At 43.7% G+C, this 24,322-nt stretch overlaps 1 protein-coding gene across 1 annotated transcript in view; it reads right to left on the reverse strand.

Annotated features, from left to right (window-relative positions):
• Dnah6 (dynein axonemal heavy chain 6) overlaps positions 1–24,322 on the reverse strand; it is a 195,330-nt gene that overhangs the window by 22,604 nt on the left and 148,404 nt on the right. Inside the window, exons 61-65 of the mRNA XM_021164519.1 lie at positions 22,323–22,556; positions 15,901–16,036; positions 10,046–10,188; positions 5,688–5,878; positions 2,189–2,349 (exon numbers count right to left, since the gene is read on the reverse strand). Of these exons, the coding sequence (XP_021020178.1) occupies positions 2,189–2,349; positions 5,688–5,878; positions 10,046–10,188; positions 15,901–16,036; positions 22,323–22,556 (865 nt within the window). The remainder of the gene's footprint in view (positions 1–2,188; positions 2,350–5,687; positions 5,879–10,045; positions 10,189–15,900; positions 16,037–22,322; positions 22,557–24,322) is intronic.

A 24,322-nucleotide genomic window follows, 5' to 3' on the forward strand; every position in this document is an offset into this window, starting at 1 on the left:
AACAGAGGGAAGGAAAATTATAGCTTGTAGGAGTAGTGTGTGTGTGTGTGTGTGTGTGTGTGTGTGTGTGTGTGTGTTTTACAAGAAGACGTTATTCTAGGGAAGGAAAACAATACTATAACAGCCATTGAAAGACTCAGTTCATAAATTTCCAGTATATCATAAAGTGGTGTTTGAGGATAAAGGTGTGAGTAGTCCATCTTGAGACTTCCTGTCAGCCGGGCTGGGCACATTTCAATAAAGAAACTAGACACAGCAATAAAAACATTTCATATGTGTGTGTGTACATGTGTATATATATATATATATATATATATATATAGGTTCTTTGAGAATTTTATGTGTGTTTTGATCATTTTCAGCCCCTCCCCAAACTCCTCCCAGAACCCCTTGAGTCTTATTATTATTTTTTGTTTGTTAGTTGTTGCTCTTGTTTTGAGGCATGGTTTCTCTGTGTAGCCCTGATTGTCCTGGAACTCACTCTGTAGACCAGGCAGGCCTAGAACTCATAAGCGATCCTCCTGCCTCTGCCTCCGCCTCCCTAGTACTGGGGTTAAAAGTGTGCGCCACAGCTGCTCCCCTGTCTTTGTTTGTTTGTTTAACAAAAATCTCAACCTTTCGATTTTACCAATGAAGAGTTGGGAGTCAGCTGCTGGGAGGAAAGCCTGCCAGCTCAGAGAGACAGAGAAAAGCACCCATTGGGCCTTTCTCCTCAGCAACGCCCTTCTCTCACTGTGCCTCAGAAATCTCCGTCAGACTTCTACTTCCTGTGCATCTCTATCCATCATCCTGACTCCCTCTTACTCTCTGTATTTTTTTTTTCTCAATCCTATGTTCACTTCCTGTCAACTGGTTGCTTGCTCTGCCTCTTCACCTATGGTTGACTTTATTTAACTGTGTTTACAATATTCAAGCAGAAAGCGCTTGAATTAAAGGTGTGTGCTAAGGCTGGGCCACACCACAACTAAAAACAGGGCTTTCTAGTAAATAACACAATATCGGGGCTCACAGTGTGATCAAATATACTTAATACTTAAAAAAAAAAAACCTATCAGGTCCACTTCTGCTGCCCAAATACTTGTGGATGTGTGGCCTTCCAGTGAAGCATGGCCAACTTAGCAGGGGCTACGCTCAGTGAAGACCAACTCTCCTCGCCCCAGCAGCTATCAATTGCCCACAGCTCCTCAGCTAGGAGTGGGACTTCATGCCTACCTCTAATCAGTCTGCTAAAGCAGTGCTGGCAAGAAGCTGAAGGAGCCCTACCTACCACCAGGAACTGCTTCTGTGATGCTGGACCCTGACCTGTAGCGAAGACCTTGTCATTATCACTGGAGGTGAAGTCCCTTCCCTCTCACTCCTTCCATTTAAATGTGTAGGGATGGCATTGGGGATGAGGGGCCTTTCAGAAATGGTGACTTAGTGAGCAGGGCAGCTGGGTACTCTCCATAGGCAGCAGTGAGGGAACGAGACAAGAGTCATGTAGCTCTTCTTTCTCTCAAAGCTTGCTATAGTTGGCAAAGACCCAGAGAAAGGGTCCTGGATACACTAGGCCATTTGGTATTCTCCCCATGGCCTCCTGGTTCTGTGGTTTGTTTGTTTGAGACCTGGCTACTATGTAGACCTGGCTTGCTTTGAACTCACAGAGATCCACTTGCCTCTGCCTCCTGAGTACTGAGCACCACCACACCAGGTCATGTAGGTAGGATGTCTTGTAGCCCAGGATGGCCTTGAGCTACTTTGGCTACTTTCCATGTAGCCAATGATGACTTTGCATTTCTGCCTTTGCTGCCTTTTCTTGTCAAGAACAGGGATTCCAGCCAGGGGACACAACACTGAGCTCTGCACTTTTATGTTACAGGGTGAGATTTAAAGTCTTTCCTTGATGCAAGACTGCTTCTCTACTTCTTTTGATCACAGCTATAGGACACATTTCAAGTTCAGATGGCTTCCCATAGGACATTTTGTGAAGCAAACTACTCAGTGGATCATTCCTTTACTGGGAGTCCAAAGGCCTATTTCTGAATCCTGACTGTGGATCTTTACCTAACCTCCCAATTGTTCAAATTTTTCTTTTCAAGAGGAAAAAGCATGAGGTCTATAATGGAGACTTGCCATGAGACTGTCTGGACGGGAAAGGCTGTGTGAGGATGGCGCGCGCCACTCCTTGGAAGCTATGTGCACAACTTACTTGGATCGGTGAAGGTTTTGATCAGCTCTTCCATTGCCAGCATCCAAGAAACGGCAAGATGGCAGTTCTGCAGAAATACCCAGTTTCCGGTTTTCATTGCGTCCTTGATCATCTTCTCAGCAATGGGGCCCTGCCCTTGTCCCAGAGAAATCGACTGCACTCTGGATGGAACAACAACAGGGGAAGACTTTCTTGCAATATAAATAATCTTAATTAATTTTAAATTTACATTTATTTATATTCTCTGTACGCATGTGGTGTTTGTGTGTCATATGTATGTGCACGGGTGCTTAGGTTCCATGGTGTACATATGGAAGTCAGGAAATAATTACAGGAGCCAATTCTCTCTACCATGCGGGACTCAAGGACTGAATTTAGGTCATCAAGCTTGCCTGGAAATGTCTTTGCTCAGTGAGTTTTAGACTCACTGCATAGTTCAGGTTGGCCGTGGATTTGAAATTCTCTTCCTTCACCTCCTGAGTGGTAGGATTACAGAATGAGACTTAGCTTGTCAATCTTTTAAATTATCTCTCTTTTTGATATTTCATTTAAGAAATATTTCCATATCAAATGATGTTACCTATATTAATACTCTATTTTATCATGTTGTCTACCATGTTTTATCTACCAGTACTAGGATCAACTTACATGCACAAGATGAGGTTTAGGTTGAAGTTTGTTTTATGTGTATGGCCAGCCCACTGTCTAATGACTACCTATCAAAATGATTACTCCTTTTTTAAAATATTGTTCTAAAGCATTACTTTCATCATAAATAATGTCCCAAAATAGGTCGGTGCATTTCTGATTTTTGTATTCTCTTTTACCCATCTGTTTATCTAGTTTGACAAGGATCATAAAGTCTAAATGACTTTAACATGTTATAGCATGTCTTGACAGGTGTGAAAACAGATCATCTCAGTTTGTTTTGCGTCTGTAATACTTATTCATTCTTTTAACCATTGTAAAGTGGGCAGTTTAATGTCTTGTGGTACATCCACAATGTTGGATGTCTAGTGAGTGACCGCTCATTCCAGAAGTGTTTTCACACCTCCAGAGAAACCTCACACCCTCTGTAGAGTTCTTCAGAAAAATAGAACCAATAGCGTGCACACACACACACACGACAGACACACACCCGTTATTACTTAAAAATGTGTGCAGACACATTCTCACAATACACGCAGATATATGTATATATTCATATATAAGGTATACTTGATATTGGCTCATGTGATTATGGAGACCAGGCCGACCCACAGTCTGCTATTCATAAACTGAACATACAGGAAGCTGGTCATTCACTTCATCTAGTCGGAGTGCCCAGGCTTTAAGAACCAGGGTGTCAGTGCCAAGGGAACAAACACATCTTCAGCCATCTCTTCTGTGCTTTTCTGTCTCCTCCCCTGGGACGTTCACATTTACATCTCCCAGGCCGCCACTAGTTTTTCTTTGTTCTTTTTTCTTCCTTCTCTGAACAATCTCAGTTGACCTGTCTTCACATCCCCTGGGTCTTTCCCCTGTCTCCTCACACGTGTGCTGCACCCCTTCAGTGAACTCTTCATTTCAATAGTTGTGTCTCACTAAAACTTCTACCTGGTCCCTGCATGTAAACCCTGTTTGTCGATATCCTTATTTGGGAGCGACGTCTTTTTGTGTTTTCCTTCAGTTCCTCCTCTCTGCTTTCCTTTAGCTGTTATGAGTATAATTAAAACAGTCCAAGGCTTTGGTGTTCTAATAATGAACATTCTTACCTATATGTGGAAAATAAAAAGTTGATTTTAAGGACTTGTAGAATAGGATCATGGCTCGAGCTGACCCTGGGGATAAAGATAAAGGACGGCCAACAGGTGCGGGTAGACAGGAAGATTATGATATCTGATTGACAATAGCTAATTGTCTATTTCAAAATTGCTCATAGAAAGGATTTTGATGGAGTTGTCAGTTACACAGATCTGATCATAACACAAAGGATACAAGTCTGATGACTATATCCAGTTATTATGAGTCATTTAAAACATATTTTAAAAGTTTTACAATGTTAAGTACAATAGCTGCATTCTTCAAAGTAAGTTGCTGATTAATTATTTCCCTTGGGAAATAATGAACCATACTCTCCCATCTTTCTTGTGTCTTTGGATGAGGTGTAATTTATTTGAAATGTAGACATTTTGAACATATAATGTGGCAACTATGGAAAGCAGGTTGTCCCCTCTCCTTGATGCTTACTACGGCTATTTGTGTGGTTGCTATTTTTACTTAATGACTTTTATAACGCCTGCATTGTTTTTCTTTTTCTGAGACAGAGTTTCTCTGTGTACACCTGGCTGTCCTGGAACTCTCTCTGTAGACCAGGCTGGCCTCAAACTCAGAGACTGGCCTGCCTCTGCCTCCTGAGTGCTGGGATTAAAGGCGTGCGCCGCCCCTGCTCAGCTAATGTCTGTATTCTTTGCAGTGTGTATGCACTGATCTCTCTGGTTGCATGGCTTAGTGTTCATCTGGTGGTGAAGCAGAGGTTTCCCTCAGTGTCTGGACTGACAACACATTGCTCGGTTTGCATGTGGGCTTTGTTTGTCTGCATGTTTATCAGAGATAAAGAAAACTCAGCTTGCCTGCCTGTCAGACTGGGCCATGGAGTTCCAGGCTGAAGCAATGGCTCTTCTTGGGTCTCAAGTCTGTTGACTTGGCTGGAGCTCATACTCTCTCTCACCTGTTCCAGCCCTCTGCCTCTCAGACTTGGACTGGAGCTATATATACATCATCAGCCCTTCAGAGCCTCTAGGGTGCTGACTGAAGAAATTGGGACCTCTCAGACTTTGTAATTGCATGATCCAATTCCTTATAATACATTTCTATACATAAACACACACACACACACACACACACACACACACACACACACACATCAGTAGCCTATGATTCTGTTTCTTTGCAGAAGCTGAATGAATACAAATCACGAAGTCTAAATAACGAGATGCATCCATCATCTCTCTGTAACTCTCAGTCCGGGGACGAGGCCACACCAACAACTTTATTTGGATCTCATTGAGCTGGAGGTCATATTGAGAAAGATGAGATTATAAGAACATAAAGAATCCTGTTCTTAAACGTATTGGAACGTAAGGAGCAAGGTTCACTCTTTGTATGATTATGTGATTGTTAATCATGTATTAAACAGGTCCTAATAGATTTTCACTAGACTGCATTTTAATTTTAGGCAATCAGTCTCTCTTTGGCGCAGATGAAATTTACATCTGCTCTTTCACTTCTTTAACAATAGGCATGGCTGAGGACTAACCCAGTTTATTTACCAGTAAAGCTTACTTGAATGGGAAAGCTCTGTTCCGCAGGGGGGGAGCCCAGGGGCACTTTAGTATAAGTGTTGACAAGGCTGATAACCATATCACATATACACATAATACACACATACATATTAATATATGTATCCACACACGTATATAAAAGCATATATAACTATAACCCTGTGTTGTGATCTTACCGTTCTGCATACCCGCTCTCCCTGGCAAACCTTTGAAAGGCACCCATGGGATCAGAGCCTGTGCTCAAGATAAAGACCAGGGGCGTGCTGTTTGACATGTCCTGGTACAGAGTGGCCAGGTCCACTGGAGGCGTCTCAATAAACTGTTTGCCAAGATTCTCTATCACAAAGTCTGTAAGAGCAAAGACCACCTGAAAGTTGGAGAGAGGAAAAAAACGTTACAAGTAGTATTCTGGGTTGAGGATGCTTTATGCGCCTGTCCCAGGCTTCTCTCTCTTAAGAGGAGGCTGCTCTGTACTTTGGTATTTTAAGAAATAATTTGTTTACAAATTTATTTTTAAATTATATGTATGTCTGCATGTGGGCATGTGCATGGGAGTGCACGTATCTTTGTCGGACAGAAGAGGGCACTAGATCCCCTGCTGTTGAGTATGTCATGTGCATGCAAGTGACCAGTTGTTAGCTGCCTGAATTGGGTGCTGTCAATCACACTTAGGTGTGTGTGAGTGTGAGTGTGTGAGTGTGTGAGAATGTGAGTGAGTGTGTGTGTGAGTTGTGTGAGTGTGTGTGAGTGTGTGTGTGCATAGAGTGCATGGGTAGGCCTGTATGTATGAAGGTCAGAAGACAACTTTAGAGGATGGGGTCTCTCTCCTCACCCTGGGACCAGGGCACTGAACTTAGATCTTTGGGTTTGCATAGCAAGTGCTTTTACACAGAGCCATCTCATTGGCCCACTAAGATTTTTTTTTTTTAAAGAATGGAATTTCATCTTTGAGTCTAAGCTTGCTACTTCTGAAGGAGGCTGAACTTGTGTGCTTGGCTGTCGTCCCCAAGGGGAGCACCTGTGCTGGAATGTCTCCCTTCTCCTGAAGGAGCATTAACATCCAGTGGGTAGAACTGCTGGGCATCAATGGCTCTGTTTCCTAACAGCTGGGAATGGTGGGTTGGGTGGGCACCTGACACTCTTGTCTCAGAGACCTTGTCTCTGGTCTTATCTGCTCTAAGCCTTCTACAGGCACAGGAGCCTAGATCTTCAGTTTGGAAACTGAATTGGCATTCTTTATTACAAACTTCATTTTTTTTTTCCCTTTCTGCTTACTTCATTGATGTATTTATTTGAGACAGGATCACACTGTATGGTCCTGGCTAGTCTGGAACTCACCATGTAGGTCAGACTGAAATCATAGAGGTCATAGAGATCCCCGTGCCTCTGCCTCCACAGTGCTGTGATTACAGACACGTGTCACTGTGTCACTGTGTCTGCCCCAAATCTCATTTACTTAGCAAGCCATTCTCTGGAGCAAAGGCAGGGGCGATGTTCCTGAATGGTTTGATGAGGGTATCTCGTTGGCAGGGGAGCTGTCTGGCATACTGTCATTTTTGAACCTCCTTTTCAGTGTGGTCTTGTCTGTGGTCTTGGATGATTTGGGTTTTTGGATTCTCTGGAGTAATTGGCTTATTCTCATTTTAAAAACACAATCTGATTCTAGACTCTTCATGTTAACTGGGGAAGCACATTTTATTTGGTAGCATGAGCCTTAGGAGATGTTTGGTGGAATGTGTGGGTAAGAATTCTTAATAAGTCCTCTGTGTGTTGGCAGGGATGCCTACTGTTTGTAGCTTTTATCATATTTTTAAAACAATTTACTTTTACTTTGAATTTTGTGGTTATGTGTGGTTATGTGTTTGTGAGTGCGATGCCCGTAGAGTTCAGAAGAGGGAACCAGACCTCCTGGAGCTGGGATTAGAGGCAGTTGTGAGCTGCTTAGTGTGATTGTTGGGAAACTGAATTCATTTCATCTGCAAGAGGAGTGTGTTCCCTGAACTTTTGGGCCATCTCTCTAGCTCCGTTTCATCATATTTAGAGAGCCTGGTTATGTGTAAGGGTAAGACTAGGAATCACAGTGAATGCCTTTTTACTTAGACATAAAAGCGAAAGATTCAAAGGCTTATCCCACTCCATTCCTGTGTTAATTAGGACAAGACCGGATCTTGCTTCGTGAAGCTTCTGCCCACGCCCTCAGTCCCCGGGGTTATTTCAAGGCCTCGTGAGTCACAGTAATTTGTATGTTCCTGTATGACAGAGTCTTTTTAACAATATAATCACACAGTTCCTAATTATAATTCATTAATTTCAAACATATAGCCAGTGTTCACCTTTCTTCAACTTAATTATATGTCTCTGTGTGTGTGTGCGCGCACATGTTTAAATAGCAATAGGTTTAACTTAAGTCTAAACGAAACATATACATAAAGATTAGTTGATTTCTTTCATATGTCTATTCCTGTTAAAAACTCCTTTTTTGGTGGGGGTGGTGGTGGTGGTGGGGCGGGGGCAGGGAACTTCCAGAAACTACTCAGGGATGAAAAGCACTGCTGCTCTTGCAGTGACCTGGGATCACTGCACAGTAGTTCACAGTGTTCTTAGCACCTACTGAATGGCCAGCAACTCTGGTCTCAGAGGATCCAGTGACCTCTTCTGACCTTGGCAGGTACCAGGCATGGAAATGGTACACATAGTACGTGCAGGCAAAACACTAATATACATGAAAGAAATCAACTTTTTTTTTTTCTTTTAAAGCAAAACAAAACTAAACTTCTCCCTGGCGACATTTCTCACACTCGAGAATGTTCTAGCCACAGTGGCCCACCCACAAAGCCTGCTGTTCTTTGGGGCTCCTGTTCTTTAGTCACCCTCACGTAGCTACTCTTCCAGTCTCCTTGAAGACTTGCCATGTTTCAGAGCCTTCCTTCCCAAAGGTTTAATGATTTACCAGCCATGCCTGAGTCACTACTTCTACCCCCATCCAAGGTGACAGCACATGACAAGCTCAAAGCTTGTGCACGCTCCTTGCTAGAGTTCCTAGTCCTGAAACTCCAGGGCATCTCATTGCATCTCAGAGAGCTCACAGTGAAGCCCCCCTTTGTGTCTATAACCTCTTCTCACATGTCATCCTCTCTCTCCCTAGGAAACTTTTAGCCACACTTTGAACGTCACCATGGCTGTGCTGCTTTCGATGCAGCCATCGACCCCAACCTCAAACCCATTTTCCTAAAGAGAGAGGACAATACCACATTAGTAGGAGCGCTCTGACCATTTCTGGTGAATTCCACTTAACTCTCCCCACTGAGTCCTTCTCCTACCACCATCTCTCCTCCAAAGGACAGCTTCCACTTCTCTTTTGCACCTCCTGAAACTCACTGTGTGGGTTCTTATCAGGTGATGTTAGTCCTTTATTATCAGTAAATCTGACATCATATCTGCACGTGTAAAAACGAACCATCCACATGTGAAAACCAATCATCCACATTGATCGATACCCTGCTATAGCGACCATCTGCATCCACTGTTACCCTGCCCTAGGGAAACTGCCAGCCTCATTGTTTTCCAGAAAGTTTCTCCCAGCATGCTTTGCTTTGTTTGTGTTTTTGTTTTTCTGAGACAGGGTTTCTGTGTAGCCCTGGCTGTCCTGAAACTCATGCTGTAGACCAGACTGGCCTTGAAACCCAGAGATCTGCCTGCCTCTACCTCCCAGTGCAACGATGAAAGGCTTGAGCTATCACTGCCCAGCCTTCCCAGACGTCTTCCAGCTTCTGTGACTAAGCGTCCTTTCCTAAAGATGGGACCCAGCAGAGGATCACCATCTTTTGCGCAGTGACCTCTCATGGTACTAAGTATTACTCTCCCAGAATTGCAGTAACCTCTGTGGCTTTACTTTCCGACTGAGCAGTGATGACTCCTTCATCTGCATTCTAACACACACTTCTTTCTGCTGCTTCTAGATGGCCATCCACTCTGACAACTGGTGGGCACTGACAGCTCACAGACATCGTTCTCTCTCTGACACATGCATCTTTTTACATTGGCTTAGTTTTTTTGGTACAGCTATCACCACTGGCACCCAGGCAGAACCTGAGAGTCACAGCAGTTCCGTGGTCACATCCCTGCCCTCTTGACAATCTGCTACTTCTGTCTTAACTTCAGCATCCTTGGTGATCGTTCCCACAGACTACTTCAGTAGTTTGCAAACAGGTCTGGAGACTGGTTCCCCCCTCCCCCCATTAAATGCTTCCTTTCGTCTTTAAGATTAATTCCCTGACAAAATCTCTCAACCCACCCCAGTCCCACGTGAGAAATGGCAACACTTCTCTAATGGTGTCCAGCTGACAGGAGGTGACCAGGTTCCCAGCTGGCTTTTTTCTTACCCTGGAGGGAAAACGTATTCTCTCAAGCCATCATCTTTATTTTTAATGCTGCTTCCTAAACCTGACTCTTGTTAGATCCACAACTCGGAAGTAGCTGACGATCTCTGGTGTACATGTCATGACATTGTCCTTTAATTAAAAGGACTACCCACCTTTTCTTCTTTACAGCATTTAACAAGAATTAGCTTATGGAAAGAGCTGAAGTCTAAGCCCCAAACATGGTCCTTCTCCTCTTCGTGTCTCTGTTTAGGGTATCCTTCCCAGGCCTGTGGGTTAATATAGGTCTCAAAAGATCCTGCAGAGACGAATTTAAAAGATGCTTTAATTTGGGCAGTTTTGACTCTGAAATTAAATAAATTCACATTGCTAGCTAAAGAGGACACTTCTTTTAACCTTACTGCCAGGTGTGAAAGCATTAACCTCTTCCCTACTCAAACTAGGTAGAAAGCAAAGAATTTAAAAGGAGATCACAAAATAAAATCCAACAGCAAAGCACTTACAAACAGACAGACAGACAAACAAACAAACAAACAAACAAACAGAAACTCTAAAAATAAAGGAATGTATAGAAATATTATATTAAGCAAGAGGGAAATGGGAAATGATTAGAGTAACCCTGGGTAGAACAGAACTTAAGATAATCATGATTAAATGAAGCAATAGGTCAAGTTCTACTAATTAAAACATAAATTAAATAAAAAAGTACAACAAAATAAACACATATATTAGACAGTAACATGAAATCTATCAAGCAGCTCCTGTTGGAGGTAGAAGAAAAGGCAGAAAAGAACACAATAATGTTAAGAAATAGCATACAGAGGCCTGGAGAGGTGGCTCAGAGGTTAAGAGCTTTGACTGATCTTTCAGAGGACCCAAGTTCAATTCCCAGCTCCTGCAGGGCAGCCCACGATCATTCATAACTCCTGTTCCAGGGGATCCAGGGCCCTCTTCTGACCTGTGTAGGCACCACACATGCATGTGGTCCACAGGCACACAGACATAAAGTGCTCAATAAAGATAAAAATAAATCGGAAAAGAAAATAAAAAAAAATAGCATACAGCTATTAGCCTTCCACCGAAATATTGAGTCTGGCATATGTAATTTGATTGAGATAAATAATAGATGAACAAATTGGCATACATCCAACCCCATGCCTGATACACACAGTACATCCATTCTTCCCATATCACCTCCAGCAATTCGGTGTTCCCAAGAAATGAGCCTGCATCTCACTAGAGGGTTAGGATGCTAGTTAATTCTTTAAAAAAAGATTTATTTTCATTATCTATCTATCTATCTATCTATCTATCTATCTATCTATCTATCTATCTATGTGTGTGGGAGGGTATCTGCATACATATGTACAGGTGTCCACAGAGGCCAGAAGAGGGCATAGGATCCCCTGGAACTGAACTGCTGGGCATATCTTTGTGGACCTGACACTTCAGAATTGAGTGACACTTATGTTAGTGGTCCTGGGGTAGTGTCACCTCTGCAGAACTTCTGACTCCTGTAGGGGGTGCGAGTCAGAGTGGTGCTCATCAGCTCAAGGTGGCTGCATCCCTGTAAGCAGCAGAGGGGAGGACCTCTCATTGCAGAGCCAACCCAACCCAATCCAACCCAATCTGTTTTCTAGGGCTTTCACATGCTTAAATGTTGTGTGTTGAGTTGGGTGTGGAGGCAGAAGCAGGCATATCTCTATGAGTTGAGGGCAGCCTGGTATACAAATTGAGTTCCAGGATAGCCAGGGCTACAGAGAGAAAACATGTCTTAAAAACATATGCACACACACACACACACACACACACACACACAGAGTTTTATTTTAAAGATGTGTTTGTTTTTATTTCATATTTTAATGTAACACTTTTATTATTTGGTAACTTTGTATATGCCTACAATATATTTTGAACATCTCTGACGACTCCTCACCATAACTCTTCCCGGATCCACCCCCACTCTTCCATCCATGTCTATTTTTATTTATGTGCAGTGTGTTTCTGTGTGAGTGAATGCCATATGTGTGTGGGTGCCCAGGGACATCAGTAGAGGGCTCTGGTCTCTGGAGCTTGAGTTAGGGGTGGTTCTGAGCTGCCTGCTGTGGGTACTGGGAAATGAACCCTTGGCCCTCTGGAAGATCAGAAAGCACTCAAACTCAGAGCCATCTCTCCAGCCCCTGCATATTCTAGATAATTACTCTCAGTTAACAAAATCCATGCTACTTAAAAACCATGGAAGGCTATATGTTAAAATAATCCAGAGGGGTTTTTGAAGGTTAAGAGTGACAGTGTGATTAATACTAAGTATCACCACTAGAAGACCTAATCTCAGCTTTAGAGCATAAACCTTAGACACAAAAACTTTAACAATTTTCTAACACTTTAGTTCAGTGGATAGTAATTCTTTACCACCTTACCATTTTTATCAAGAAGCAATGGCTGCTCTTGGTATTACTGTGTCTGTGACCCAAACCCCTCCCTTCTTTCTTTACACTCGCTCTCATCCAGCCCTGTGTCCTAGGTCCATCCCTAGCTGTCCATGTGTGGGCTTCTCAGAGTAGATTTCATGTGCGGTTCCGCTGGGGCCTCTAGCTATCTCCTTAGCTGGGGCATCACACACAAATGTGATTTGTATTTGATGCTCTTATTGAATAGAATTTTTTGGTAATCTTTCTTTGGAAGTCAAATGAGTGTATTGGGATCCCAGAAAGTCTGCCCCACATAGACTCCACGCTAGCACACATCCCAGGTGTGCTTAGCTAAATAAATAGTAATGTTAGAAGTATGAGGGAAAAGGAAACCTCCTCAAGGGGGGACTCAGGAGCTCCTCGCTGATGCTGCCATTCTGGGTGCCATTCAGGGGGTTCCTCTCCGCGGCGAGTTCTGAGCATCATGGGGTGCTCAGTGACAATCTGACATCTGTAGTGCCATCCAGTGTGGCAAAGACATATCTCCAGACATTACTAAATGTCCTCTAGGGGCTAAAACATCTCCCCAGTTTGGAAAAAAGAAATAGATCAATATCAAAAATAAATAGAATAGACCAAAACCTGCCTGTTAATAAAGAGTGCCGTATACACTTTGGAATAACAATGTTCCAGCAAAGATATACCCGGACCTTAGCAAAAACACCTAAGAATTAGAGATAAGAGCGTAGAAATATAGAGATGATGGAAGCTACCAAGAGAAACTTACATTACAAAAGGGATCTTTTTTTTAAGGACTGGAGAGATGACTCAGCAGTTAAGAGCACGGAGGACCCTAGTTCTCTCCATACCTACCTGTAACTCCAGGACCAGGATATCAGACTCCCTTTTCTGGCTCTCTCAATTACTCCCACATGTGTGGCATACCCACACATAGACATAGATACAGAAATAAAAGCAATTTAAAATAGATTTTAAGTAAAAAAGTATTATTCAACCGAATGGCAGAGAAGCACCTGAAAAAATGTTCAACATCCTTAATCATCAGGGAAATGCAAATCAAAACAACCCTGAGATTCCACCTCACACCAGTCAGAATGGCTAAGATCAAAAATTCAGGTGACAGCAGATGCTGGCGAGGATGTGGAGAAAGAGGAACACTCCTCCATTGTTGGTGGGATTGCAAGCTTGTACAACCACTCTGGAAATCAGTCTGGCGGTTCCTCAGAAAATTGGACATAGTACTACCGGAGGATCCAGCAATACCTCTCCTGGGCATATATCCAGAAGATGTCCCAACCGGTAAGAAGGACACATGCTCCACTATGTTCATAGCAGCCCTATTTATAATAGCCAGAAGCTGGAAAGAACCCAGATGTCCCTCAACAGAGGAATGGATACAGAAATTATGGTACATTTACACAATGGAGTACTACTCAGCTATTAAAAAGAATGAATTTATGAAATTCCTAGCCAAATGGATGGACCTGGAGGGCATCATCTTGAGTGAGGTAACACAATCACAAAAGAACTCACACAATATGTATTCACTGATAAGTGGATATTAGCCCAAAACTTAGGATACCCAAGATATAAGATACAATTTGTTAAATGCATGAAACTCAAGAAGAATGAAGACCAAAGTGTGGACACTGTGCACCTTCTTAGAATTGGGAACAAAACACCCAGGGAAGGAGTTACAGAGACAAAGTTCGTAGCTGTGATGAAAGGATGGACCATTTAGAGACTGCCGTATCCAGGGATCCATCCCATAATCAGCTTCTAAACGCTGACACCATTGCATACACTAGCAAGATTTTGCTGAAAGGACCCAAATATAGCTGTCTCTTGTGAGACGATGCCGGGGCCTAGCAAACACAGGAGTGGATGCTCACAGTCAGCTATTGGATGTATCACAGGGCTCCCAATGGAGAAGCTAGAGAAAGTACCCAAGGAGCTAAAGGGATCTGCAACCCTATAGTTGGAACAACATGATGTACTAAGCAGTACCCCAGAGCTCTTGTCTCTAGCTGCATATGTATNGAAAGATGGCCTAGTCGGCCATCACTGGAAAGAGAGGCCCATTGGACTTGCAAACTTTATATGCCCCAATATAGGGGAATGCCAGGGCCAAAAGAATGGGAATGGGTGGGTAGGGAAGGTGGGGGCGCTATGGGGGACTTTTGGGATAGCATTGGAAATGTAATTGAGGAAAATATGTAATAAAAATATTAAAAATTAAAAAAAAAGAAAATACAGAAATCATAAACTATTTGGAAAAAAAAGTATTATTCAGAGTGAAGAGAAATATTACGTAGAAATAATTTATACTGGAGGAAATAATTTTTTTGCATATGATAGCATAATTTTACAAGATGTAGTAAAAAGAAAAATGGAAAACTATAAACAGAGATTGCCCATCACATGGTATCCCTCAGCACACTTCTTTCAGAACCCGACAGGATGGGAATAAAACCACCAATGAGATGCATGGCAGGGTGAGGGAGCTTGAGCTGAATATCACATACAGAATCTTGCCTCCAATAAATGAGCTGCACAGAACATTCTCCATTGATAGTACAGGCATAAAGCTGCCGAAATGTCTAAAGAGTCACCAAGAATCAACCTCATGCAAAGCACAAGGAGAGTTTTCACATAACTGAGTTATGATCCCTAAAATAAGGCTCCCAAATATTAAATGAGTTCGAACTACAAAAAGTACATTTAGAATTGAAAGGGCCCACATTAAGCGTCATGTTACAGTTCAGAGCTTTGGGGCCTGTGGCCAGCGGAGAGGGTATCATGGAGAGGTGGGAGGGACTCTGAGCTGTTGGAACTGCCCCGTTTCTCAGGAAGCGGCAGTTCATAAATGTGTACGTGTATGAGGTCAAGTTGCACCCCTGACTTTTTGGGGGATGTTCCGTCCCTTAAAAAAGCTTAAAGGCTCATGGGATACAGCTACAGCTGCCTTAAAATCGATGAAACAGGGGCTAGGGTGGTGGCTCAGAGGTCACAGTGCCTTCTGGGCAAGCATGAAGACCAGTGTTCAGATCTATAGCACTCAGGCATTCTTGCTCTTGCCTGGAACTCCAGTGGTAGACAGTAGAGCAGGTGGAACTCAAGGACTCTCTGACCAACCTGTCTAAAGGAGATGGTTAGCTTTAGGCTCAGTGAGAGAGCAACCCATCTAAAGGAGTTGGTTAACTTTAGGTTCAGTAGAGACCCTGCCTCAAAAAATAAGGTGAAGTAGTGATAGAAGACATCCAACACCAGCTTCTAAATAAGCAAGTACACTTTCCCATATAGTATATAAACATGCATAATACACGTGCGCACAGGCATACACACACACACACACACACACACGATATAAACTAGCCACGAAATATTCAAAATTCATGGGCCAAGCATTCAATTCAAGATTTTGTAAAAGTGATTCACCTATGATTTCTTAAAAATAAAAGGATTTTTTTAAGTGAAAAGTATAGATTTTGGAGAAAGGATGAATTTGTGAATTTTAGTCAGAACTCAGGAATCCGTTCACCCCTCCCCGACATCAGCAGTACTCTTTGTCGTCTTACCTAATTTTACAGAAATGGGATGCAACAGTATATGTCTTGTAAGTCCTTCAAAAATGGGAAATGACTCTTCTAGGTCACAGCAGGAGAACCACATCTGAATGGGCAGCCAGGGGGCTTCCGGCTTGGGAGGGCGCTCCTGCAGGGGGACAGAGAGACCGTGGTGAGCCGCAAGTTACAGGGACAGCCACCACAGCATGCATGCTCTTCCACCTTGTCTAGGGGTGGGGAAGAAACTGTAACAGCGTGTCAGAAACAGCCATTCTTGGGGCTGGGAGATGGCTTGTGGGTAGGGGCACCTGCTGTGCAAGAGTGAGGCCTTGAGATCAGATCTTCAGCATTGGTGGAATAACTGGGGTTTGGCCGTGAGCATCTTTCAGAGTCAGGGGGAGGGTTGGAACTTGCTGGCCAGAAGCCTAACTGAAACCAGTACACTCTAGGCCAGTGAGAGAGCCAATCTCCAGGAAGGAGGAGTGATAGAAGAGGGCGCCCAGCATTGTGTGCTGGCCTCCATCCATGTGTTCATGGGCACCCCTCCCAAGTGTACACACCCCCACAACCATTGTCTTAACACAAATAGTCATATATGGTGAAGTAGACATGAGTGGGAAAGATGAGTGTGTTTCTATGGTAGTGCACACCCATAATACCATTGGAGGTTGAGACAAGGGTATTATGAGTTCAAAGCCAGCCTAGGCTACCTTGTCTTAAAAGCAAGGACAAAAGCAAGCTAGCAAAAGTCAGAGTGCTGTGCCAACCCCAGTTCTCAGGGGACGGCTCTGAACATGAGGACAGGCTGAGACTTTCAAGTTGACATTGTAGAGAGCAGAGTTGACCTGGTGAAGGAGTAACGTCAAGTCAGTCTGCTACAGCGAGGCCCACCCGAAACACCTTCACCCACCGTCTCAACTTCAAAATACTCTCATGGTTAATGGCATTTTTTTCCTCATGCACAACTTCAGTCCAAGATGGTGCCAGCATGGAAGGGTGAGGAAAGCTGAACAGAGGCATAAGATCAGCACCGCGACAGTAAAGATTTAATTTTACAGGGATGGGGAGAAGGCTCAGAGGTCAAGAACACTTGCTTGTTTTGCAGAGAACCTGAGTTCAGATCCCAGTGGCCATGTTAGATGGTTCACAACCACCTGTGGCTTCAGTTCCAGGGGATCTAACACCCTGTTCTGAACTTGGCAAGCACTTACATGCACGCATACACACATGCGCACCGCAGTTTAGCTGTGATAAATGCATATGAAGTTATTTCAGATATTCCTAGAAATCTCCACTGTAATGCCTGGCAACATTCCTTGAAGCACTTATGTAAGGCTGAAGAGGTTTTTTTTTTTTTTTTTAAGACAGATCTATGACTATAGGCTAAAACTAGTTCTCTGACATTCTCCTAAATAGATGCGTGGGATTTCAGACTCTGTTTTCAAACACTTCGTTGCATACAAATCATAGATCATCTATTTCAAGCACCTAAAGCAAACAACCCAATGATGTTTGAACGTTAACAGATAAGTGCGACCATCCCACAGCAAGCTTTAAAAAGAATTAATCCTCTCAATATCAGACTATGCATAAACACACCAGGAGACATCTCAGGTCCAGTTCCAGGTCGCTGCCACAAGGTGGCTTATGCAAAGCAGTGTCACATCAAGCTTCTGCTCTAGCAGAGCACATGGGATTATTTTATACTAAACGGTGGTCTGTGACATAAGCCACAGGTAGCATTATGTCTAAAAATGCATATCCCTTAATTCAAAACATCATTGCCCCAAATTGCTAGTGATCGTCCCAGTCTGTTGAGTGGTGACGTCTTCACCAGCGCAGGGTCCTGGTGTTGGTGGCTGCTGAGTGCTCAGGGCTGGGGCTGCGGGAGCGACAGTTGCATGCAAATCTTGGCTCTTTCTTTGACAACAGATTTCTCTGCAGCTTGAAGCGCTGCTCACGGCATCTCACCCGCAGCAGAACATCTTTTAAAATTGGAATCAGTTCCCTCAAATCTTTCTCATTCAAGTAAGTTGTGTGATAGTTTATTTTATTTAAAAAGATTAATTTTGTTATTAGTGCCTCCCCTCTGTGTGTGTGTGTGTGTGTGTGTGTGTGTGACATGTGTACAGGGACATTCAGAGGTTTTATAAGAGCAGCAAATGCTATTATCCATCGAGACAGCTCTCCAGTTACTTAGATAACATTTTAATCCCCTTCCGCAGTCTTCAAAGTGTCTCCACTGGAAGTAGTTTCCACCTCGAAAGCTCACACCCTTTGGGCTCTAGGAAGCAATTCAGGTTTCATCATGAGATGGCAGCAAGTCAGTCACTCTCTCCACTCCCCGGGCATTCTAGCTCCAGTTCTCTGGATTTTAAAAACTGCATCTGTACTTCCTTCCTGTACAGAAGTCTGGATCTTCCCAAAGTCATCTATGAGGGTCGAAACCAACTTATTCTACCTTTCTGTTAACCCCCTCTTTTTTTAAAAAAAGACTTATTTATTATTATACATAAGTATACTGTAGCTGACCTCAGACACACCAGAAGAGGGCGTCAGGTCCCATTATGGGTGGTTGTGAGCCACCATGTGGTTGCTGGGATTTGAACTCAGTACCTTTGGAAGAGCAGTTGGTGCTCTTTCCTGCTGAGCTCTCTCGCCAGCCCCAACCCCCCCCCCCCTCTTTCAAATCACGGATACTCATAACGGTGTCTAGATGCTGAGACCTTTGCAGAGGCTTTCAATTTCTTTTGCCCAGATGTCTAGAAGAATGACATTCTATGGCACCTATATGTGCTCCCTAAGTGGTGAGGCTAGAAAAATCGATTACCCTTTGCTCCACTGGGCTGTCCAGGAGATACCGTTCCAGAAAGCACGGAGACAACATTCACCTCATACATCTTGGTGAGAGCTCTTGCGTGTCCGTGAACACTGTTCACTGGAGTGAAATCTTTTTCTCTCCTGAGCTGTAGATCTTTACAGTGGCCTTGAGATGTTTAGGGACTGTGTATGACAATACAGATATGTTCTCTAAAGAGGCTTGTTTTTAATCTTTATTTATGTGTGTTTGTATGTAGTCATGCATGTGGGTACATGCAGAAGCCATTAGAGGGTGTTGGATCCTCTGGAGCCAGAGTTCTAGGCAGTTGTGAGCCACTAATGTGTGTGCTGAGAACCAAACTCAGGTCTCCTGCAAGAGCAGCAAGTACTGTTAACTGGCCAGTCTTTCCCTAGACTCACGTCTCGGCAGGCTCTATAGCTGTACTTAGCACAGTGGAAGAGTTTTACTGCCATTCACATTTTTCAATTTTTAAAAATAATTTTTTTGAAAAATTTATTTATTTTGTATTGAAAGACCCTAACTCAAGTCCCTAGGCGGCACGCACGCAAGGAATCACGAGAGACCGAGACCGTCTTGATGCCAATACACGAGGCAGTTTAATGACGGAGCTCTGGACTGATATGTATCTCATGCAGGAGACAGAGAAGTCGACCCTAGGGCTCAAAAGTTAGGGGTTTATATAGGAAAGGAGTGTGTGGGGGGGAATAGGGGAAATTGTTGCAGTTACACACAATTGGGCAGTTTACAACAGCAGTAAAACCCTAACTAAGACACCGTGCTTCAAAAACAGAACGAAACAAAATCCCATCAAGATCCCAGACCCAACTAAACAAAGAAACCGTGCCCCCAGTAACCACACAAACAGTTTTCTTCAGGAGCTCCTGCTTTGTTCTCAGGGCTCTGCTCTTTCCTTGGTACAGAAGGCCCGGCTTCATCAACCTTCATTGCTTTTGGCGTTACATTCCAAATGAGAACTTCATGATGCTTCCTCTCATTTGAACATCTAGAGGTCAATGCAGGGTCATTAGTTGGCTTAATTTCTTTCTTTTAAAAATATTTTATTTTATGTGTATGAGTGTTTGCCTGCCTGTATGTACGTACCCCATGTGCATATGTGATATCCAAGGAGGTCAGAAGAAGGCATTGGCTCCTCTGGAACTGGAGTTATAGGTGGTTGTGAGCTGCTGTGTGTGTGCTGGGAACAGAACCTGGATCCTCAGCAAGAGTAGCCAGTGCCCTTGACAATGGAGCTGTCTCTCCAGTGGCAGTTTCTTTTTAATTATTTGCTATTATAATGTAAGGCCACCGTTCCATTGGCTGTGCTCTTTGGTAGCACCCCAAACCATTACAGTAGCAGCATTGCTTACCTCTGAGCACAGATGTAAAAACACTAAGGGAATGACCAATGTGTAACCCAGAGTCATGAGGCAATCACGGGCTGCTGGATAGTGACCCAGAGATGGCCTGGACGCAAAGTTATCATTAACCTTTAATCTGTAAAAACCACGGCCGCAGAGCCCAGCAAAGCCAGGTGCTAGGAAGTGAGGCATGTGTGGACCCTCTTCTATTTCTGCTCACACCCCTTCCCTCCTGTCCTAGGAAGCATCAAACTACCTTTGGTTCGTGTACATTTTTCCACAGATGTTAAATATGTGCAAATTAATTTTTTATATCATTCCAGAAAATCTAATGTACCCGATAAGGCAGCAAAGCCCATTTGAAACAAGATAAAATTGGAAATGACTGGAGTTCAGCCTAATAGGTGACAGTATAAAATATATCTCCACACATTTAAAAAATTTAAGTTGCATTTATCTATCTATCTATCTATCTATCTATCTATCTATCTATCTATCTATCTATTGTGTGTGCATGCATGCGTGGACCCGTGTGGGTGCGCACGAGCCCTGATGCACATGTGGCAGTCAGAGGTAAGTTTGTGTGACTCATTTGTTCCCTTCTGTCATGTGGGTCTTGAGGATTGAACTCAGGTCATCAGGTTTGGCAGTAAGTGCCTTAAATCCATGAGCCATTTTGTTGCTCCAAACATAAAAAACAAAAACAAAACAAAAAAAAACCACTCACCTTTCATCTTAATTCTTTTATGAGAGAAGGAAAAGTTTAATTTTAAAATCTTCTGAGAAATGTCTAAGTAGGATTCCTGTGTGGGTTTTGCTTGCTCATTTTTGAGAGGGTCATACAATATCGCTCTGGTTTTCCTGGAAGTTGCTATGTAGGCCAGGTTGGCCTTGAACTTAGAGATCCACCTACCTCTGCACATACCTCCATATTCTGGGATTAAAAGTGTGTACCACTAAGCCTGACCTTTAATTGATTAGTTAACTAGTCAATTAGTTAATTAATTAATTAATTTTGATTTCTGGATATTTTTAAAGCTTTGAATTTGATGGATTTTAAACTTCTTTTAAATATGTTACTCATGAGGAACAGCAGTAAGCAATGGAATAGACATGGACTATGGAGGCTTAGACATGTTTGGATTGGTCTCTCCCATGCGTTAATGTGTTCTGGAAAGTTCTTTAGTTTCTCCGAGCCCCTATCCGAGAAAACTCTTCACATTTGTAAGATAGTTGCCTTTCTTTGCATCTTTTAAATTGTGTGTTTGTGTGTGTATGTGCACTGTGTGCAGGTACCCATGGGGGCCAGAAGAGGACATTGGATCCTTTGGAGTTGGAATGGCAGGCAGTGACAGCTATCAAATGTGAGTACTGTGAACTCAATCTGGTTCTCTGGAGTAGGGGCAAGCACTTTGAACTACGGAACCAGCTCTTAGTTTCACAGGTAATTAAATTCTGGCTCAATGGCTATGCCTGATAACTCTTTTCTACAGCGAGGACAACGCTACACAGCAGGCGAGCTATCAACCAAATTCTACAGCCTGCTGGTTACAGTTGAGCTGTAACCTGGCCTCCCGACTATCAGGTGGCTGCCCTACTGTTGTGGATTGCATATGAAATGATCCTCACTGGTACTCCTGTTTGAACAGATGGTCTCAAGTGGTTGGTACTTTGGGCAAGTGGGTTTGTGGAGGCTTTAGGAGGTAGAGTCTTGTTTTGTTTTGTTTGGTTTGGTTTTTCGAGACAGGGTTTCTCTGTGTAGCCCTGGCTGTCCTGGAACTCACTCTGTAGACCAGGCTGGCCTCGAACTCAGAAATCCACCTGCCTCTGACTCCCAAGTGGAAGGTAGAGTCTTGCTGGAGGAAATGGGTCACTGGGGGTGGGTGGGTCCTGATGTTTACTTAACTGACTCCTAACTGATCCAGGAGAACATTCAAACACACACAGATGTTATCACTTATAGCCACATGTTGCTTTCAACCTTTTAGCCTGCCCTACTTCTAGTCCTTGCTCTGCTTCCTGACTATGGATACAAAGTGACCACATGCTTCCTGCTACAACCACCCCCTCCCTAGTGATAGACTTGTGTGCCCTCTCTTGAGTTCTAGTGAACACTTCCTCAAATTGCTTCCTGTCAAGTATTGGTCACTCTCTGGTCACAACAGTAAGAGAAGTAACACACAGGTTAATAGGTGGGAGGGCATCCCCCACCCCCTTTGGTGCGTCCCAGGTACCTTCTCCATCCCTGCAGAACCTCGGAGGAAGAAATTCCACTCCGCCTCCGTTAGCTGCTCTTGCTCTCGCATGATGTCAACACAGAGCATGAAGCTGTAGATGAGTTTGTGCTGCTCGAAGAGTCCCCGGGACACATTGGTGTAGGCAGTGAGGAGGGTCTGCTGCAGGAGGATACTCAGGCGTTCATGTAGGTTATCACTCTTCTCAGACGTTTCGATTGTTGTGTTGAACAACTGAGGAAGGAAGGTTTTGACTAGCTTGCTGTGAAGCAAAAACTCCAGTTCCTCCCCTCTTTCCCATTTTGACATTCACTGAGCCATGTGACAGGCAAACACTGGAGAAAAACAAATCTAGATCTCAACGCAGTGTGTGAGATTCGTCTTTGGCACCAACCCCACCTCACTTTAAAGAAATGGACCAAAGATAGACTCTTAATGATGCTCATAACACGGAATTCGGCAGCAGCTTCCTTCACATCAACAACTCACACCGTAAACTCTCTACCTGGTCAGTCATCCTGTCAGTCATCCTGTCAGTCATCCTGTCAGTCATCCTGTCAGCCCAGGAAGCTGACTTTAAAGGAGCCTCCCATCCTACTTCCTGTCTGGAGGTTGTGAAAGTAGACCCCATGCTCAAAGATGTCCCATTCTACTGGGAAGGCAGTGGAGATGGTGGTGCTTCAGTACGAGGGATGGGAGGTTGGAGATGGCCCTATGCATTTCTGGTGACATCTGAGCCAGGTCCATGTGCTCCCTGGTTAGCAGGGCTTAGGGCAAGAACAGCGCTATTGTAGACAACTGTGATAGCCCCTTGTCATTTGGGTTGGTGAATTACTAACATGGTTATTTTGATGCCCTCACAAGGCAAGAGGAGGCCACTTTGAGTTAGTGTTCTTTCAGTGCTGGCGATAGAACCTTGGCGTGTGGGCAAGAGCTCTACTTCCAAGCTCTCTTCAGTCCTGGACTTCCTGAGACAGGCTCAGGCTAACACAGTCCAGGCTTGCCTCGAACTTACTAGGTAGTACAAGCTGTCCTTAAGCTCAAAACTCTTCTGTCTCAGCCTCTCCCGAGTGAAGCCTCTCTCACTCCCCCGTGCCTAGCAGTAATGGGAGACAGGACTTTTTTTGTTGGTGGGGGGTACTGAACTTCAGGTCTCACACATGCTAGGATAAATACTCTCACCACTGAGCCTTGTGCCCCAGACAGTGAGCTTTCTTTAAAAGCCTTGGAAGTTGCACCAACGGGTGAGAGCTCAGAGAAATGTAGTGTCTTTGGTGCCAAAAATAAAACATTAAATTGTAGAGCACCCTAAAGGATTTTAGTGTGAAATGAAGTTACGTCTGGTTAATGGGAAGGATTAGGAGGCGTGGGTATTTCAAAAGTTCTCCCCTTCCCAGGCAGTTCTTTCTCTGCCTTGTGCTTGTGGACCTGATGTAAGTTCTCAGCCACTCCTCCAGGACTGTGTCTGACTGCCTGCTGCCACAATGGTCATGGACACTTGCTCGGAAACCGCAAAGCACCCTTAAATGTTCTCTTTTGTAAGATGCCTTGGTCATGGTGTTTGGTCACAGCGACAGAGAAGTAACTAAGGCAGTGGACACTGTCCTCTCTTGGGCTGTTGTCTGCAAATATATTTTGGAATCCTGATTTTCTTTCAAAGCATAAACCTTCCAGGATTTGACCCTTCACTCTTCCTCCCCCTCCCTCTCCTCTGTCCCTCTCCCTCTTCCTCTCCCCCTCTCTCTCTTTGCCTCATCTCAGGTGTTTTTAGAGCATCCTCACATTCCTTTATTTTTTTTTTCTTTAATTTCTTTTATGTATGTATGTGTATCTTTTTCTTTCCCCACAGAGGTCAGAAGAAGGTGTCAAATTCTGGGTGCTGAACCTGGGTCCTCTAGAAGAGCAGCCAGTGCTCTTAACCACTGAGCCATCTCCCCAGCGCCACATCTGTCCGTGTTCATACATGTATGCATTTTAAATTTATGCATGCCTGAATGTTC

The sequence above is a fragment of the Mus caroli genome, chromosome 6 (genome assembly GCF_900094665.2).
Source record: "Mus caroli chromosome 6, CAROLI_EIJ_v1.1, whole genome shotgun sequence".
Lineage (NCBI taxonomy): Eukaryota > Metazoa > Chordata > Mammalia > Rodentia > Muridae > Mus > Mus caroli.